The 21,260-nt window shown below is 43.0% G+C and overlaps 1 protein-coding gene across 4 annotated transcripts in view; it reads left to right on the top strand.

Moving 5' to 3' along the window:
- The window catches only part of ASTN2 (astrotactin 2), a 1,047,916-nt gene that overhangs the window by 664,371 nt on the left and 362,285 nt on the right, over positions 1-21,260 (top strand). For all 4 annotated transcript variants that reach the window (XM_024996359.2, XM_024996356.2, XM_024996355.2 and 1 more), the window contains one exon: positions 513-679. In XM_024996359.2, the coding sequence (XP_024852127.1) occupies positions 513-679 (167 nt within the window). The remainder of the gene's footprint in view (positions 1-512; positions 680-21,260) is intronic.

The following is a 21,260-nucleotide window of genomic DNA, read 5'->3' as shown; positions in this document are numbered from 1 at the left end:
TTCTTAGCCCTCTGCACACACGAGCTCCCTTCATTCTTACAACTTTACAAGACAGGTATCAACAAAAGTTCCATTTTACAGGTGGGCACACTGAGGTTCAGAGGGGTAGAGGAATTTGTCCAAGGCCACACAGCTGTTATTTAATAGTTGATCAGATAAGACTCTGTTGTCGTTTGTTTTTAAAGATTTTTTTTTTTTTTAGATGTAGACCATTTTTAAAGTCTTTAGTGAATTGGTTACAAAATTGTTTCTGTTTCATGTTTTGGTGTTTTGGGCCACAAGGCATGGGGGAATCTCAGTCCCCAACCAGGGATGGAGCCCGTACCCACTACGTTAGAAGACAAAGGCTTAACCACTGGACCGCTAGGGAAGTCCCACAGTCAGATAAGACCTTGAGCTGCTCTCTGCGGTCCTGACTCCTGTCCCTTTGCAGGGGGTGAGAGAAGAGGGCATGATGAGACCACTGCCTATTCAGCCGTAACCACCCTGCTCCTCTCTCTCCCTCTGAGCAGTGCCCCGAGGAGCTGAGGCCCATGAAGGATGGCTCGGGCTGCTATGACCACTCCAAAGGCATCGACTGCTCTGACGGCTTCAACGGCGGCTGCGAGCAGCTGTGTCTGCAGCAGACGGTGCCCTTGCCGTACGATGCCACCTCCAGCACCATCTTCATGTTCTGCGGGTGAGTCTCTGTCCCCGAGGCCCGACCACTCCCTTCAGAGCAGTGGGATGGATGCAGAAAGAAAAAAAGTCAGGAACCACAGCCTGGCCCCGGCTGGTTCTGACCTTCACTGAAATGGCCTTTATGCTTTTGCTTTTTCAGCCCCAGAGGCAAAAAGCAACAGTCTAACCTTTGGGTTGGGGATTGAGAAGAAGAATGGAAGAAGAAAGATAAATAATTGATTAGTGATTATAATAAATGGCACACACGTTCCGGCTGCACCCTAGGATCAGGACTTCTTTTCTATAAAAGTCTCCTGCCCTTTCTGCATCTACCCCACAGCCCGGGTCAGTGTATCATGGAGATGAAAGCAGGCATCTTGAAGGTGTCTTGAAGGTGTGGTGCTACAGAATGTGGGCTTAGCCCAGGCTTTTGATCCTGTTTCTGCAGGGAGTAAGCAGTGCCAAGTTCAGAGGCTAGTTCTTCTTTGTCCTCATGTCCCTGTCGATAAGAATAGTTCATTGGGAGACACGAGGTGGAGAGGAAGCAATGCAGGCAAAGCTCAAAAAGTTCTCACTCCTGTTAGGAATTCAGCTGAGTTTTAAGGTTGGTATGAGACGGAAAGAGGGGGTCACGTTGGGACCAACTTGTCGAGTGACCTGGGACAAGCCGCTCTCCCTCCCTGGGCTGCCATTTGACCACCTGCGAAATACGATCCGGGAAAATGATGCCTAGTGCTTCTTCCAGTTAATCTTGTTTTCCATGTTGAAAATGACTGCAGCGGGACCTGTGCCGTGGAGAGCTTCTAGGATCGCGTTTGATCCTTAGCCATCATTCGAGGAAATGGCAGCCTTTTTCCTTCTCTTCATTCCCTTTCTGCTGATGTCTTCATATTAGGCAACTTGTTCTCCTTTTGACATTCTGTGACTCAGAAAAATGGTCTTTTGTGTTGCAAGATGGTCAGTCATTGAAGTGTGCTTAGTGCTTTCCTGGGCTTCCCAGGCAGCACAGAGGTAGAGAATCTGCCTGCCGGTACAGGAGATGCAAGAGACACAAGTTCGATCCCTGGGCTGGGAAGATCCCCTGCAGGAGGAAACAGCCAGCTGCTCCAGTATTCTCGCCTGGAGAGTTCCAGGGACAGAGAAGCCTGGTGGGCTACCATCCACAGGGCTGCGAAGAGCCGGACACAACTGAACAGCTGAATGCACACAGGGCTTTACTAAGATAGAAAAGGAGAAAAAAGCATTTAACAACCTTTTCAGCCCCAAGAACTATGAAAGAGGAGGTGGAGGAATGCGTAAGTGCTTAATTTCAGTTTAACAGGAAATTAATTTTACCTGCATGGTTCTAGTCTGTGGGATCTGGTTTTCCTTCTGGGACTCATTTCAGGGGCTCCCCACCCCAGCCCCAGTTACGCTTGGTGCCAGAGGCGCCTTTGAGCAGGTGTTAGAGCAGCTCGCTGGAGGCCCTAGATATGTATCAGTAAAATAAATAAGAAATAAATTAGTGTGTGCAGACCTGAATTTATAGGGTCTCTCCTCAGCTGAAGTGACTGCAGGGCAGTGCTGAGTAAATTATGCATGGGCTTAGATCTGAGGCCTGAATACCGAATCAGCTGTGTTCTTATCATCGCTATTGTACTTGGGGGGAGGGGTGTCCTTCTGTTGCAAGCAGCAGTTTACAGCAGGGGACCACAGCAGTAATGGATTTTGACATAGAAACTGTCTGCCTCTTGTATCCATAGCAGACTGCCAGGGTCAAGGGGAATTGGTATACATTTGGGTTCCAATCCTGATCACCTCTAACTTTCTCTTAGACATCAGGCAAGACTCTCAGGACCCTTGACCTTCAGTCTCTAGAATCTCTAAAATTTTAATAATATCTGCCTTAATGTAACGCTGGTTGTAAAGAGTGCAAAGGGCATTTATCACTCCATTTAGGTTAGGTAATGTGTCCAAGGTCACGTGGCTGGTAATGTAGCTTGCCGCTTCTCACTGTGTGACCTTAAGCGAGTTACTTAACATCGCTGTGCCTCAGTTTTCTCATCTGTAGAAAAGCGATGATAACAGTGTCTCTCTATAGAGTTGCTGTGAGGATTAAATGCATGACATTACTTGCATCACAGTTTATTGCTGTTGTTTAGTCACTAGGTCCTAGGTCATTTCCGACTCCTTGCAGCCCCGTGGGCTCTAGCCCGCCAGGGTCCTCTGTCCATGGGATTTCCCAGGCAAGAATACTGGAGTGGGTAGTCATTCCCTTCTCCAGGGATCTTCCCCACCCAGGGATTGGACCTGGATCTGCTGAGTCTCCTCCCTTGGCAGGTGGCCGTTTTCACCGCTGAGCCCACCAGGGAAGCTCCTGCATCACAATTTACATTAGTATTTATAAAGTGCATGGATGTCGCACTCTTAGGTATTTGTTAAATAAAGTAGCTAAAGTCAATGATAGTAAGGACAGCAGGCCTCCACTTGCTCAGTGACCTGAGGGGCTCAACCTCTTGTCTGTGAGACAAGGACAAAGTAACCATCCCTGCCCAGAAAGGTCTCTGCAAGTTTTCAATGAGACTGAATTAAGAGAGTGCAGGTGTGCTGTGGACTGTTGAGGCTCCTCCAAATGCTGACAAACAGGAGGAAAATGGGGATAAAACTCAGGTCTCCTAAAACCAACTGCAGTGTCAACAGTCTTTGAAAATTGTCTATTAAGGATGCAAATGAGAAGTTAGCCACATTTGTTAGAAGCACTATAAACAAAACAATGAAAACCATTAGCAGGTACTTGTGTGAAAGTTGGTGGAGAGAAGTGGCAGGCTATTGAATTAAGCAAGGAAAACAAACCCTCACTCAAGGGGACCTTGTTGACTTGTTCAGAGCTCTGTGCCCTTGCTGAGAGTTTCCTGGGTAGCACAGGTTTCATAAAGCTTTTTGCAGGCAGGTTAATATGGATGGAGGAGCCTGGTAGACTGCAGGCCATGGGGTCCATGGAGTCAGGCACGACTGAGCGACTTCACTTTCACTAATAATAGCAGCTAACACTTATTAAGCACTTCCTATGTGCCATGACTGTGCTAAATGTTTTGATTACATTAGCCCGCTGAATTCTCATAACAAATCTACAAAGGAGGTACTGATCTCAGCAAGGCAGCAGTGAGAGGTGGCGTGAAGTCAGATCTTAATTCCCTGCCCAGGAATTGAACCTGGGTATCGTGCCAACAAAGGTCCATCTAGTCAAAGCTATGGTTTTTCCAGTAGTCATGTATGGATGTGAGAGTTAGACTATAAAGAAAGCTGAATGCTGAAGAATTGATACTTTTGAACTGTGATGTTGGAGAAGACTCTTGAGAGTCCCTTGGACTGCAAGGAGGTCAAACTAGTCAATCCTAAAGGAAATCAGTCCTGAATATTCATTGGAAGGACAGATGCTGAAGCTGAAACTCCAATACTTTGGCCACCTGATGCGAAGGGCTGACTCATTTGAAAAGACCCTGATGCTGGGAATGATTGAAGGCAGGAGAAGGGGACAACAGAGGATGAGATGGTTGCATGTCACTGACTCAATGGACGTGAGTTTGAGCAAGCTCCTGGAGTTGGTGATGGACAGGGAAACCTGGGGTGCTGCAGTCCATGGGGTCACAACCGCAGTCGAACACAACTGAGCGACTGAACTGAACTGAACTGATCCTGGATGAGAACCAGGAATCCTAGGCCATCAAGGGCTAGAGGCCGTAAGCTATTTTTCCCTGAATCTTTGCCCCGGGTGAAAAATACGTTATTCACGGAGGGAGAAACTGTAAACCCAGATTTGGAGTTATTATTAGGGACATAGCACGACAACAAGTGGGAGAGGACATAGAGAAACTGTTTGGGTGAGGCAGAAGTAAGACAGAGATGCAAGGCTGCAGTGAAAGGGTGTGGGCCTCCCCCCAGTGAGGAGGAGCATAGTAAAGTGGCGGTCATTTATATGGGGCAGTTCTTCCGGGTCTTTGTCTTCCTCCAGGCCAATTATCTGATTTCTTTTTCCACACCTAACCTACCCTGGGACACTCACTCCCATATGCAAGCACCCTTCAGCCAAGGTGGATCTCGAACTGCAGGCTTCTGGGAGGAGCAAGACTCATTATGGCCTGGAATTATCCCCTGACTTTTGATCCACAAGGAGCCTTTCTGCACATGAGTAGTGTCTCTCCCTTGTCCCAAAAGAGGGAGAAGGGAGATCCATTAATCATTTACATAGACAGGGTTTTGCCTCTCTTTGTTCTTGCCATGACTATTCCCTTAAGGTGTTGACAAGATTCAAACACTGGCTATTTACCTTGTTGTTACAACTTTCATTTCAGTGGGGTAAACAGGAGGCCAGCTGTAAATGCCTCAATTGGAGCCCACCTATCTCTTGTCTCAGAAAATGCAGGCAGGAGGCTGGCTGGTTGTAAATGTCTAACCTGGAGCCCATCTATCTCCTGCATCAGTACTAGCGCTATGGTTGTGACTTACTGTCAAGACAACCAGGCACAGAGGGGCTCAGTGACTGGCTTAAGGTCACACAGCTGGGAAGCGGAGGCCTCAGGATTTAAGCCCAGTCTGTGTGGCTCCCTTATCTGACATCGCTTCTGGCCTCTGGCTACTTCCGGCCACATAATTTTGAGCAAATCACTAAACATCTCTGAGTCTCTCATTTCGCATAGAATCAGATGTGATTCCAGCAGCATCGGAAGGATTGAATGAAATTGTATGAGCACAGAGGCCAGCACACTTAGGCACTCAGTTAATGGTACCTGTGATGAGTCTAATAGGTATAAAAATATGTCATTTCATCTTCCAGTGGCTGAATTGTATGTCCTGCTTACTGCTCTATCTCCAACACGTTAGAACAGTCCCTGACACATAGTAGGTGTTCAGTTAATACTTGTTTAATGGAGTTCCTCAGCTGACTTGGCTAAGGAAATTGTTCGCTTCCAGCCTTTTCCGTTGTATTTCCAGCTGTGTCCCTATTCCTGAACTATGCGTCTCGGCTTCAGCTTCTGGAGTTTTCAACATTGCTCTCTCTGCCTCTCCTCCATCTCTCCTCTCCGCTGCCTCTCATTTCTCCCTGGCTTTAGCTTGCACACTGTTTTATTTTCAGGTCTCAGTACAGATGTTATCTTCCCCAGCAAGTCTTCTCTGAGCCCCAAGAGAAGGGCAGGGCAGAGATGTGCAGTTACCATGGAGCTGGGTATAATATGCCTTGTCTTTCTGAGTGGATAATGTTTAAATATTAGCTTAATGCTAACAGGGGCTTCCTGGAGAAGGCAATGGCACCCCACTCCAGTACTCTTGCCTGGAAAATCCCATGGACAGAGGAGCCTGGTGGGCTGCAGTCCATGGGGTCGCTAGGAGTCAGACACGACTGAGTGACATCACTTTCACTTTTCACTTTCATGCATTGGAGGAGGAAATGGCAACCCACTCCAGTGTTCTTGCCTGGAGAATCCCAGGGACGGGAGAGCCTGGTGGGCTGCTGTCTCTGGGGTCGCACAGAGTCGGACACGACTGAAGCGACTTCGCAGCAGCAGCAGCAGGGCCTTCCCAGGTGGTGCTAGCGGTAAAGAATCCACCTGCCAGTGCAGGAGATGCAAGAAACCGGGGTTTGATCCCTGGGTCAGGAAAATCCCCTGGAATAGGAAATGGCAACCCACTCCAGTATTCTTGCCTGGAAAATTCCATGGAAAGAGGAGCCTGGTGGGCTACAGTCCGTACGGTTGCAAAGAGTCAGACATGACTGAGCAACTGAGCACACACACACACAAACGAGGTCAGGGCACGCACAGAAAGGACTGTTTTTCTTGTCTTTTATATATATTTATATATATATATTTTTTTTTTTTTTCTTTTCTTCCCATAGGGCGCTCTTACCAAGGAAGGGCCACTGACATTTTGTCTCCAATTCTAATTTATCCCAGAGACATCTTGATGCCTCTCGCAGATTGGACCTCTGACTTTCTGTCCTGGTTGTAGCCCCTGGTCAGGCCGAACTCCTCAAAGCTAAGTGAAATGGCCTTTCTCTGGGGTCATGCAGGTCCCATGCCCCTCCGAGTTGCAGCTGCATCACTCTGTTGACGTGCCTGCTCTTCAGTCTGGCCCCTGGCGCGCCGTGCATCCCTCATGAGCAGAGACCAAGTCTTAACCAGCTGCATGTCCTCATTGTCAGTCCACACTGCCCGTTCCAGGACCAGTTCAAAGCCATCACTGTTGAAGTAAAGAATTCTTCCACTAACATTTGCTGCCTTGACTCTGTGCTTGGGGGTTGGGATGCTGAGAATGCAAAGAAGCATCGAGTACAAGTCCTTTTCCACCAGGGGCAAAGGACTGGGGTTAAGGACTGGTTAAGACTCTGGGGCCTGGCGTTTGAGCCTCACTCGGTCCCGACTGATCGGGGTAGACTGCAGGGTCCAGCATGCTAAGAGAAGCAGGTGGATTTGAGATGGTTGAGAAGGTCATGGGCTACTAAGATGAAGCGTAGAATGAATCTTATGGGTGAGGAAGCACTTCTTCTCTCTAACGACTTATTCAAGTTACCTAGCAACCAAGTTCGTTTCATTTGTATGCGTGTGTTTACAGTGTATACCGCGCATTCTTCCAAGAGAATGTAACATTATCCACAAAAATCCAACCTGTAAAAGATGGATACACATAGGACAGACCAGAGCTGTTCGTAGGAGAGAAAGGGAAAGGGAGAAAATGATTTCAGGAACCTGGAAGGGGAAGGTTACTCAACGTGAGATCAGTTTAGCTCTGGTTTGTCCTGGTTACCAACGTGAACAGGAGAAAACAAACAAAACGTGGTGGGTTATAGAACTGTACTGGTTTGAGAGCAGGAAGTTTGTAGTGTTTTTTTGTTTTGTTTTGTTTGGGGGGTGGGGTGGGGGGAGGGTATGGTTTGCTTTGTGTCATTTTCCAGAGGATACACTCGTTTTCCTGACATAATTTGCAAAGAGAGGTGTATCCTATATATACCTGTATAAGAGGTGGTGAGCAATGCCTTGAAGCTTCCGTGTTTCTCAGATCATTTGGAGGAGCAACCTGAGGCCGGGAGTGGTCTCGCTGCCAGCGAGGAGGCGGCATCAGGATAGATGTCCCCAGCTGCTCTATTCTGATCAGAATATATTAAATGTGTTTAGATATAATTTGAGCTTCCCGAGTGGCACTAGTGGTAAAGAATCTGCCTGCCAATGCAGGAGAGTCAGGAGACAGGGGCTCAATCCCTGGGTTGGGAGGATTCCCTGGAGGGGAAATGAAGGCCATCTTCTTACTCAATTTTAATTGTATTCTTTTGCCCTACCCTGGGATTTGTTTCCCTTCCCTATTAAAAAAGTTTCTAGTCTGTGGTTTCAATACATAATTTTATTAATTCCATAAGCCATTAAGGAATGAATGAATGAGCAGGTAAATACATGAATAAATAAGAGAATCTGTATGAATGCCATTTGTGTGAATGCCTTAAGAATTTGTATAAACGCCATTTCTTTTCAGGCCTAGATTCCCTTTTTTCCCCAAAACAAGCAGTTTGGAAGCTGTCAATTGTGCTGAAGTGGAATAGCCCTAGATTTGAAGGAGGAAGATCCAAGGCCACATCCTGGCTTTTCCAAAGTGCTCGTGTGATCTTGGTCAAGGAATTTAAAATGCCAAGCCTCAGGGTCCCTAGTGGCAATGTTGGAATGAAAGTACCCATCTCACAACATTGCTCAAAGGGTTCAATAAAGCATGCTCTTGGCTAAACACATACCAGATTTCATGGTACACTCTCTGAAGCCCCATCCAGTTCTGGCATTCTCTGTAACGGGGATGGGTGTGTTCAGGGTAGCACGTTCATCGCCTTCAGCTAAAATGCCCAGTTTGTATCTTTGTACTTATTTTATGTCTTTCATTTTGGCATATGTGTAAATATAGTTTCATGAGGATCTTGGCTGGTTTCCTGTGAGCCTACACTCTTTAGAATTTCTGTAAGAAAATCTCCCAGACGACAGAATGTTCTAAAGGAGCTGTATAATTATGTTGCATGGTACAAAAATAAGATTAAAAAAAAAAAAAAAAAACAGAAACCAACAACTAAATAGACCTTTGCATAAATCATCCTGTGCCCGGAGGTGGCTTGGGGGAGAGAGCTGCTGATGTTTTAAAATTCAAAGGATCATTCGCCTTTACGAGTTCCGTTCTTGTTCTCGCTCTCTCTCCCTACATCTCTAAGGGTCTTACTATTAATAAGTGAACCCTGGCCTTTAATCTTCCTTCCTTCCTCTCCTGCTAGGCCGGTCTTTTCCTGGCCCCAGGCAAAAGGAAAATACCACGCACCTACAGTTGTAACATGACTGAAGTGATACACACTCACTCACATGCACACACACTCACACTCACACACACTCACACACCCACTCATACTCACACACATACTCACACACACTCACACACACTCACTCACATACTCACACTCACTCACACACACACTCACTCACTCACAAACGTATGCTCTCACACACACATTCATATACACACTTCTTGAAATATGAACTCCAGGTTTGATTCCTAACATGACTATTGACAAGGTATATCTCCATGGGCAAGTTACTTTACTTTTCTAAACTTCAATTCTCTCGTCTGAAAATGGGAGCACCACCTGCCTACGAGGGTTGTGTATTAGTTTCCTAGTGCTTCTGCAGTTCATTACCACACACACACTGTCACACAATATAAGTTCAGTTCAGTTGCTCAGATCAGATCAGATCAGTCGCTCAGTCGTGTCCAACTCTTTGCGACCCCATGAATCGCAGCACGCCAGGCCTCCCTGTCCATCACCAACTCCTGGAGTTCACTGAGACTTCCATCGAGTCAGTGATGCCATCTAGCCATCTCATCCTCTGTCGTCCCCTTCTCCTCTTGCCCCCAATCGCTCCCAGCATCAGAGTCTTTTCCAATGAGTCAACTCTTCACATGAGGTGGCCGAAGTACTGGAGTTTCAGCTTTAGCATCATTCCTTCCAAAGAAATCCCAGGGCTGATCTCCTTCAGAATGGACTGGTTGGATCTCCTTGCAGTCCAAGGGACTCTCAAGAGTCTTCTCCAACACCACAGTTCAAAAGCATCAATTCTTCGGCACTCAGCCTTCTTCACAGTCCAACTCTCACATCCATACATGACCACTGGAAAAACCATAGCCTTGACTAGACGGACCTTTGTCAGCAAAGTAATGTCTCTGCTTTTGAATATGCTATCTAGGTTGGTCATAACTTTTCTTCCAAGGAGTAAGCGTCTTTTAATTTCATGGCTGCAGTCACCATCTGTAGTGATTTTGGAGCCCCAAAAAATAAAGTCTGACACTGTTCCCACATCTATTTCCCATGAAGTGATGGGACCGGATGCCATGATCTTCGTTTTCTGAATGTTGAGCTTTAAGCCAACTTTTTCACTCTCCACTTTCACTTTCATCAAGAGGCTTTTTAGTTCCTCTTCACTTTCTGCCATAAGGGTGGTGTCATCTGCATATCTGAGGTTACTGATGTTTCTTCTGGCAATCTTGATTCCAGCTTGTGCTTCTTCCAGCCCAGCATTTCTCATGATGTACTCTGCATATAAGTTAAATAAGCAGGATGACAATATACAGCCTTGACGAACTCCTTTTCCTATTTTGAACCAGTCTATTGTTCCATGTCCAGTTCTAACTGTTGCTTCCTGACCTGCATACAAATTTCTCAAGAGGCAGATCAGGTGGTCTGGTATTCCCATCTCTTTCAGAATTTTCCACAGTTTATTGTGATCCACACAGTCAAAGGCTTTGGTATAGTCAATAAAGCAGAAATAGATGTTTTTCTGGAGCTCTCTTGCCTTTTCCATGATCCAGCGGATGTTGTCAATTTGATCTCTGGTTCCTCTGCCTTTTCTAAAACCAGCTTAAACATCAGGAAGTTCACAGTTCACATATTGCTGAAGCCTGTCTTGGAGAATTTGTGTCCAACTCTGTGACCCCATGGACTGTAGCACACCAGGCTTCTCTGTCCATCACCAACTCCAGGAGTTTACTCAAACTCATGTCCATCAAGTTGGTGATGCCATCCAGCCATCTCATCCTCTGTCATCCCCTTCTCCTCCTGCCCCCAATCCCTCCCAGCATCAGAGTCTTTTCAAATGAGTCAGCTTTTTGCATCAGGTGGCCAAAGTATTTGAGCTTCAGCTTCAACATCAGTCCTTCCAATGAATATTCAGGACTGATTTTCTTTAGGATTGACTGGTTTAACCTCCTTGCAGTCCAAGGGACTCTCAAGAGTCTTCTCCATCACCACAGTTCAAAAGCATCAGTTCTTTGGTGCTCAGCTTTCTTTATAGTCCAACTCTCACATCCATACATGACCACTGGAAAAACCATAGCTTTGACTAGACGGACCTTTGTTGGCAAAGTAATGTCTCTGTTTTTTACTGTCTAAGTTGGTCATAACTTTCCTTCCAAGGAGCAAGAGTCTTTTAATTTCATGGCTTCAGTCATCATCTGCAGTGATTTTGGAGCCCCAGAATAATAAAATCGGTTAACTGTTTCCATTGTTTCCCCATATATTTGCCATGAAGTGATGGGCCCAGATGCCATGATCTTAATTTTCTGAATGTTGAGTTTTAAGCCAACTTTTTCACTCTCCCCTTTTACTTTCATCAAGAGGCTCTTTAGTTCTTTGTTTTTTGTCGTAAGTGTGGTATCATCTGTGTATCAGAGGTTATTGATATTTCTCCTGGCAATCTTGACAATATAGATTTAACTAATCTAAGACAATATAGATTTATTTTTTGCAGTTCTGGAAGGGAGAATTTCTGAAATCTAGACACCAACAGGACTTTGAAGCCAGAGACATAGTCTCTGTGTCTGTCTGTTTATCTTTCTCTCTTTCTTTTGCTATCAAGTTGTATCTCCTTCTCTGCCCCCGATGCTCTTCTCTGCCTCATATCCTCCTATAAGGACCCTTCTGATTCATGCCTCAGTGGTAAAGAATCTGCCTGCCAGTGCAGGAAACTCGGGTTTGATCCCTGAGTCAGGAAGGCCTCCTGGAGAAGGGAAATGGCAACCCAATTTGATATTCTTGCCTGGTAAATCCCATGGACAGAGGAACCTGGCAGGCTTCAGTCCATGAAGTAACAAAGGATAGGACATGACTTAGCGACTTAATGATAATGATGATTACATTGAGCCCACTCAGATAATCCAGAATGACCATCTGATATGAAAATTCTTAACCTAATCACAGTTGCAAAATTCCTTTTACCATGTAAGGTAGCATTTCATGGATTCTGGGGATTAGGATGTAGATATTTTGTGGGGACCATTTCTCTATCTACTATACTTTGCAATAAGGAGAAGATACAGTTATACACAGAAAAAATATTTCACTAGACTGTGTAATCATGAATGCAGAAGTGAGCTTTGCATATGCGTATGTGTGCATGTTCATACATATACACATATATCTACATATATGTGCATATATGATGCATATATTTAGCTCATTATATGTAATACTTGTGCTTGGATAAATATATAAAGTTAAATATTCAAAATATATGCATAATGTATGTTTATATGTATAATTTATTTCCAATAAATAGAGCAAACAATTTCCCAATTATGTAGTTTGCAGCAAAAAAAAAAAAAAAAGTGAATCAAAGAAAGGCAATTCTGTTGGCTTTAGGAAATCTGAATTTAGATGGAAGCCAGCAGCTAACATCTGAAAACCACAGGAAATAAATGCACATTGTCATAGAAATCTAAATGGGCTAATAGATCAAGAAGCAGTCAGAGATAATACTAGCATAATCACAGTAATGTTTATCGTTAACATCACAGTAGCTGATACATTAATTAGGCACTACATAATGGATATTATTTTATCCTTTACGTAAGTTTTCTCTAATTCTCACATCAGCCCTACGATAAAGATCATTGTTATCCCCATTTAATAGATTATATTACTGAGGCCTAGTTAACAGACTTGATCGGGGTCATTCTGCTGGGAAGTGGTACAACCTCTTTTTGACCATAGCTTTAATTATATCCAAAATCTGAACTTGACACCTTGTGCCTCCTTTAGGTAAGGGGCTTGGAATTTCAGTAGATTCACCAAAGTAGAAATTACACAAGCTATATTCTCAGACTGAAAGTGCAAGTGTCAGTCAGTCAGTCATTTCTGACTCTTTGTGACCCCATGGACTGTAGCCTGCCAGACTCCTCTGTCTATGGAATTCTCCAGGCAAGAATACTAGAGTGGGTAGCCATTCCCTTCCCCAGGGGATCTTCCTGACTCAGCCATTGAACCCAGGTCTCCTGCATTGCAGGCAGATTCTTTACCATTTGAACCAGCAGAGAAGCCATTCTCAGACAAGAATACAATAATGTTAGATATTAACTATAATCTATCTTGGAGAAGGCAATGGCACCCCACTCCAGTACTCTTGCCTGCAAAATCCCATGGATGGAGGAGCCTGGTGGGCTGCAGTCCATGGGGTCGCTAAGAGTCGGATATGACTGAACGACTTCACTTTCACTTTTCACTTTCATGCATTGGAGAAGGAAATGGCAACCCACTCCAGTGTTCTTGCCTGGAGAATCCCAAGGACGGGGGAGCCTGGTGGGCTGCCATTTATGGGGTCGCACAGAGTTGGACATGACTGAAGTGACTTAGCAGCATAATCTATCTAGCATACAAATCTATATATCTATCTATCTATATGGGAATTACAAAAAGCAACCTTCTAAATTTTTACACCTAGGTAAGGAAATAAGTCATATTCAAATTATCACCTCTTTAGAAACAAGGAGGAGCTGGAAGGCTTCATATCAAACCCATGGAATAGAGGAAGAGCAGTAGCCAGAAGCTCCACAGCATTCACTAAGAAGCAAGAAAGACTGAAAAGAAACAAATGAAGCACTCAACTCCAGAAGCCAGAAAAAGAATTATAAAACAGACTCAAAGAAAGCAGCAGGAAGGAATTAATACAAATAAAGGCTGAAATAAATAGAGGAAAAAAAAAAGGAGGCTTGCCCATAAAAGGCAAACGCTTGTTCAAAGGAGAGAGCACAAATAAAGACATTAGTAATGAGCGAGGGACATAACCATAGAAGCACAGAAGATAAAACAACTTTAATGAGAATACTGTGTGTAACTTTATGCCAATACATTTGAAAGTCTTGATGAAATGCATTATTTTCTTAGAAAATATAAATTACCTAGTTTGAATCATGATGCAGTAGAACATCTAAATAGCCAGATAACATAAAATAAAATGATAAGAGAGCTAAATGTCTGCAATTGAAAAGATGACATCGAGCCCAGGGTACTTTAAAGGCAGGTCTTATCAAATCATCAAGGAATGGATAACCTCTATTTTATGTAAACCAATCCAGAGACGGAAGATAAAAAAAAAGACAGTTTTCTAATTTATTCCATAATGCTAGCATAATCTGAATACCCAAATTTGACAAATATATACTCATTCATCTAGAAAAATCTGGTTGATGTATTAGAACTGATGGGCTTCTTATGTGGTAGTATGAAAAATCAGCTTTCAAAAATCAGTAATAACTTTGCTTGATATCAGCAATAACTAAGTAGAAAATATAAGGGAAACAATACATGAAAAACTGGTCCTATTCCTCAAGTGGAAAAGACTGTAATAACAGAAGCCATCCTTCTACTATATGCGTGGGCACGCTGTATCTCAGACACAGCTCATTTAATCCTCATGGTGCCTCTGTGCGGTGCGAACTTCTTCATAGGCAAGCAGAGGAAGTACAGACAAGTTAAGCGTTTTTTCCAAGGTCACACAGCCAGTAAAATGGTGGAATCTGGATTCGGACTGTGGTAGTCTGGATCCAAAATACCTGCTTATAACTTCTCCACATTAAGGCATTGCATAAATGCTTATGAATAAATCTTACTTTGCTGACCAAAGACCGTACGGTCAAAGCTATGATTTTTTCAGTAGTCATGTACAGATGTGACAGTTGGACCATCAAGAAGGCTAAGCACCAAAAAATTGATGCTTTCAAACTGTGGTGCTAGAGAAGACTCTTGAGAGTCCCTTAGACAACAAGGAGATCAAACCAGTCAATCCTAAAGGAAATCAACCCTGAATATCCATTGGATGGACTAATGCTGAAGCTGAAGCTCCAATCCTTTGGCCACCTGATGTGAACAGCTGACTTACTGGAAAAGACCCTGATGCTGGGAAAGGTTGAAGGCAGAAGGAGAAGGGGATGACAGAGGATAAGGTGTTTGGATGGCATCACTGACTCAATGGACATGAGTTTGAGCAAACTCTGGGAGATGGTGAAGGGCAGGGAAGCCTGGCGTGCTATGGTCCACGGTGTCTAAGAGTTGGACGTAACTTGGTGACTGAACAACAGATCTGTGCAAGACTTTTGTGATTAAAAGTCTAAAACTTCAGTGAAGATTTTTAAAGAACATTTGCTAAATGGAAACGCCAGCTGTGTTTCTGAATCAGAAGACTCCCAACTGTAAAGCTGCGGTAGCAGTCAATGAGGATAAGATGTACTCAGTTCAGTTCAGTTCAGTCGCACAGTCGTGTCCGACTCTTTGTAACCCCATGAATCACAGCACGGCAGGCCTCCATGTCCATCACCAACTCCCGGAGTTCAATCAAACTCATGTCCATCGAGTTGGTGATACCATCCAGCCATCTCATCCTCTGTCATCCCCTTTCCCTCCTGCCCTCAATCCCTCCCAGCATCAGTCTTTTCCAATGAGTCACCTCTTCGCATGAGGTAGCCAAAGTACTGGAGTTTCAGCTTTAGAATCATTCCTTCCAAAGAACACCTAAGGGTGTTGTCATCCGCCTATCTGAGGTTATTGGTATTTCTCCTGGCAATCTTGATTCCAGCTTGTGCTTCATCCAGCCCAGCGTTTCTCATGATGTACTCTGCATAGAAGTTAAATAAGCAGGGTGACAATATACAGCCTTGACATACTCCTTTTCCTATTTGGAACCAGTCTGTTGTTCCATGTCCAGTTCTAACGTTGCTTCCTGACCTGCATACAGGTTTCTCAAGAGGCAGGTCAGGTGGTCTGGTATTCCCATCTCTTTCAGAATTTTCCACAGTTTATTGTGATCCACACAAAGGCTTTGGTATAGTCAATAAAGCAGAAATAGATGTTTTTCTGGAACTCTCTTGCTTTTTTGATGATCCAGCGGATGTTGTCAATTTGATCTCTGGTTCCTCTGCCTTTTCTAAAACCAGCTTGAACATCAGGAAGTTCACAGTTCACATATTGCTGAAGCCTGGCTTGGAGAATTTTGAGCATTACTTTACTAGTGTGTGACATGAGTGCAATTGTGCGGTAGTTTGAGCATTCTTTGGCATTGCCTTTCTTTGGGATTGGAATGAAAACTGACCTTTTCCAGTCCTGTGGCCACTGCTGAGTTTTCCAAGTTTGCTGGCATGTTGAGTGTAGCACTTTCACAGCATCATCTTTCAGGATTTGAAATAGCTCAACTGGAATTCCATCACCTCCACTAGCTTTGTTCACAGTGATGCTTTCTAAGGCCCACTTGACTTCACATTCCAGGATGTCTGGCTCTAGGTCAGTGATCACACCATCATGATTATCTGGGTCATGAAGATCTTTTTTGTACAGTTCTTCTGTGTATTCTTGCCACCTCTTCTTAATATCTTCTGCTTCTGTTAGGTCCATACCATTTTGTCCTTTATTGAGCCCATCTTTGCATGAAATGTTCCCTTGGTATCTCTAATTTTCTTGAAGAGATCTCTAGTCTTCCCCATTCTGTTGTTTTCCTCTATTTCTTTGCATTGATCACTGAAGAAGGCTTTCTTATCTCTTCTTGCTATTCTTTGGAACTCTGCATTCAGATGTTTATATCTTCCCTTTTCTCCTTTGCTTTTCTCTTCTCTTCTTTTCACAGCTATTTTTAAGGCCTCCCCAGATAGCCATTTTGCTTTTTTGCATTTCTTTTCCATGGGGATGGTCTTGATCCCTGTCTCCTGTACAGTGTCATGAACCTCATTCCATAATTCATCAGGCACTCTATCAGATCTAGGCCCTTAAATCTATTTCTCACTTCCACTGTATAATCATAAGGGATTTGATTTAGGTCATACCTGAATGGTCTAGTGGTTTTCCCTACTTTCTTTAAGTCTGAATTTGGCAATAATGAGCTCATAATCTGAGCCACAGTTAGCTCCCAGTCTTGTTTTTGCTGACTGTATAGAGCTTCTCCTTCTTTGACTGCAAAGAATATAATCAACCTGATTTCGGTGTTGACCATCTGGTGATGTCCATGTGTAGAGTCTTTTCTTGTGTTGTTGGAAGAGGGTGTTTGCTATGACCAGTGTGTTCTCTTGGCAAAAGTCTATTAGCCTTTGCCCTGCTATGTTGCTGCAATAGATGAAGCCTCCCAAACCAGAAGATTGCACACAAAAGTTGATTTCTGGTTGACATGAGGTCCACTGTAATTAAGGCAGCCTTCTTCCATCTTGCAGTATGGATCTGAAACACATGTTCTCCAAGCTTTCCATAGATAGGGAAGAGAGGGCTTGAAAATCACACAGGGTGTTTGTAAGGGCGGGGTCTGACAGAGGCTTATATCACATCTATACAGACTCCATCTCTTGGAATCCCTGCACATGGCCCCTTAAACCCAAATGCAAGGGCAGCTTAGATGCATAGTCTACAGGGTTTCCACAAAGAGGATCCAGTGTGGTGAACATAAGACATCAACTCTCATACTTGTCAACAGTGTCTAGTACAGAGGTGACTCTCAATGCATATATCCTAAAGGAAAAACAAAAAATCAACAACGTCCCCTCATTTAGTCTTTTCGTACTGTTCATGGGATTCTCGTGGCAAGAATACTGGAGTGATTTGCCATTCCTGCCTAGTCGGCCACATTTTGTCAGAAGTCTCCACTATGACCCATCCATTTTGAGTGGCCCTGCATGGCATGGCTCATAGCTTCATTCAGTTACATAAGCCCCTTCACCACAACATTAAAAAACTAAGATCACGGCATCTGATTTCATCACTTCTTGGCAAATAGAAGAGGAAAAAATGAAAACAGTGATAGATATTATTTTCTTCGGCTCCAAAATCACTGTGGATGGTGACTGCAGCCATGAAATTAAAAGATCCTCGCTCCTTGGAAGGAAAGCTATGATAAATTTAGTGTGTTAAAAAGCAAAGACATCACTTTGCGGACAAAAGTCCACATAGTCAAGCTATGGTTTTACCAGTTGTCATATATGCGTGTGAGAGTTGGACCATAAAGAAGACTCAATGCTGAAGAATTGATGCTTTTGAACTCTGGTGCTAAAGAAGACTCGTGAGAGTCCCTTGGACTGCAAGGAGAACAAGCCAGTCAATCTAAAGGAAATCAACGCTGAATATTTATTGGAATGACTGATGCTGAAGTTTAAGCTCCAATATTTTGGCCACCTGGTGCAAAGAGCTGACTCACTGGAAAAGACCCTACCCTGATTCTGGGAAAGATTGAGGGCAGGAGGAGAAGGGGACGACAGAGGACAAGATGGTTGAATAACCTTACTGACTCAGTGGACATGAGTTTGAGCAAACTCTGGGAAATAGTGAAAGATAGGGAAGCCTAGCAAGCTGCAGTTCATGGGGTTGCAAAGAGTTGGGCAGAACTTAGTGACTGAGTAACCTCATGTAGTCTACAAATTCAATTTGGAACCACACAAAATTCCAGTAAAGTTTTACATGGGAATTTGAGAAGCCAACTCTAAATTTTATCTGAAGGGAAAAATGAGTAGGAACAGTGAGGAAATTTTGAAATAGAAAATTCGTGTTTATGAAGAGAAGACTTACTTTGCTGCATTCAAAACATGCCATAAAGCTCTATTAATTAAGATAGTGCAGCATTATTATGAGAATATACAGATAATTAAATACAATTTCCAACCATGTATACACAGTACACATAGGGACTTAGTACATGACAGAATGGCATTTAAAACTACTTAGTGAAAGGATGGCTCCTTCAGATAGTCATCTACCCATTTAAAAAATAATTAAGTTAAACTAATCACTCCCACCATGCACAAAAATAAATTCCACACAGATTAAATAACCAAAGATGAAAAAGAATATAAATACTAGAAGAATATAGAGAAAAATGTTTTCTCATCCTTGTGGCTCCCTAAGCATCACACAAAATTCAAAAGCAATAAAAGACCAGGATAAAGAGGTTGTAAGACATCAAAAGCAAGAGTAAAATACAAGTACAGGCTGGAAGAAAATTTCAATATATTTGGAAGGTGAAAGATAACTATTGAGAATATATGCCAAGCATGTATAAGCCAATAAGAAAAAAAGATGAGTATCACAGTAGAAAAAGGGTCAAGGCATATAGATAGATAGTGTACAGAATGAGAAATGCAAATAGCTATGACATGAAAATATGGTGAGAGCCACCAGTAATCAGGAAAATGCAAATCCACAAACAAAAATGACTTATCTGTAGCCATCCCAGATTGGTAGTAATGAAAGGAAAGATGTGGGCAAGCAGGTTCTCTCATTCATCAATGATAGGGTTGTAGGTCATGCCTCTACAGATAGGCATTTAGTAGATCTATCAAAGTTTTAAAATTCATAAAACACTGACCCAGCAATTACTCTTTTAAGAATCTGTTTTATAGAAACACAAAGGTGTGTAGTGATATATGTATAAAATTCTTTATCATGACAGCATTAACAAACAAATTAAACAAAATGTCTATCAATAAACTTTCAGTAAAATCATTATGGTACATTTATACTGAGCAATGCCAAAGAGTTATTAAAAAAAGATAGATCTATATGGATACTGATTTGAAAAGATCACCAAGAAATTATATTAGGTGCAAATATGTATCTCACAACAACATATAGGGTAATTCTGTTTATGAGTTTATTATGAAAAAGTTATATATATAACAAAATAGATGATATAGTAAATAAACAGGTATTTTCTATTATAAAAATACAATATGTATTATGTATATCTTTAAATACATTGAGAATACCCTATGAGAATATATAATTATTAACAATGCTGACCACTGGAACAGGAATATGTGTGGGGTGGGAAATTAAGAACCTCTATGTTTCACTCTATAGACTTTGATAATATCTAATCTTTTACAACCATGCGTTTACTCACGGCTGCATCTGTGTATGTGTGTGTAAGAGAGAGAGGAGGGTGAGATCTACCCAGTAACTCATTTCCCATATTTGCTAGGAACTTTTTGGAATAAATGTGTGGAACTAGACTTTGTTGAGTCCTTACCATATATCTGCACGTTTATAAAACTCATTTTATCTGTACTGCAACCTTATGAGGGGAGAGTTGCATATGTTAATAGATGCAAAATGAAGACAAGAGAGACTTGACCAAGGTACCAAAACAGGTCTCCTTCAAAGAACTTCCCACTGTACTTTGTGCAGGAACATGTAAACAGTGGAAAGACCCTCAACATATCCATACAATACACCAGGGGCTAGAGGAAAACAAGGACAGGGTGTCAGCTTGCGTCAAATACAAGATATTCCTGACTTTTCAAATGGAGTGATCTTGGATTGTGTTTTCAGCTCTGCCCGCCTACTTCCTGCCTTGAGCTGGGTTCTATGTCTCTAGCATCAGCCACTGGTTCCTGCATCCTGGCTACACTTCCTTCTCAAACCAAGTCTCTCCCTTCTCCCACATGAGTCTTTTGCAGTCAGATTCTACAGATCTTCACTCCCATGGAAGAAAGGCAGATAAGAGACTGTCTGCTTCCTGCTGCCTCCAACCAGCAGAACCTAACCAGGGTCATGCCAGCACAGCCTAACCAGGATCATGCCATGCAAATAGAAACAACTGGATTTGGAAGACAAGTAGAGAAAAGGATGACTTTGTTACTGAACAGACCTGATTTTGAATGCCACCTTTGACACTTATGGTGTGACTTGCTTTATTTTTTGGCTCCTCATCTTGCTCCTCTGTAAAGCAGGAATGATGATGCTACCTTTTTCATGGTGATAAAATAAACTTACAAAGTGCCTAGTTAACAGCATATGCTCAGTAAGTAAATATCACCATCACCACCATTACAACCTCTCTGTAATTATTTTGTTAAGTACACTGCAATTTCTGTTTATTCAGTCAGTGTGTCATGGAACCTCACAGCAGCCTAGTGAAGTAATGTAGGATAGCAGTGCTAACCCCCTTTTACAGATGAGGAAACCAGAAAGCAAAGAAGTAAAATGACTTGCCTGGCTTCACACACATCCCAAGGGACAAAGATGCCTATTTAATCTGCCTTCGGTCATGCAGCCTGTTTTCTTGTATATCTTAGTATGTTCACCCTACACACAGTACTCAGAAAAGGACCGTGGGTAGGTAGATACTCAAAGAATTTCAGTTTCTCGTTTGATTTTTCCATAAGCTAGGGACTCTGCTGTTTTCCCCTATCTCTCTAAGAGATTTATTTTACATTCTATAAGCACCCCAAATTGCAAATATTTTTCCACACCCTATTCAGATGCCCATTCGGGCCACCAAGGAGCCCATCCCAGTTTCAAAGGCATGCCA

This window comes from Bos taurus, chromosome 8 (genome assembly GCF_002263795.3).
Source record: "Bos taurus isolate L1 Dominette 01449 registration number 42190680 breed Hereford chromosome 8, ARS-UCD2.0, whole genome shotgun sequence".
NCBI lineage: Eukaryota > Metazoa > Chordata > Mammalia > Artiodactyla > Bovidae > Bos > Bos taurus.
Note: the sequence above shows the minus strand (reverse complement) of the source record. Positions and strands in the feature narration are given on the sequence as shown.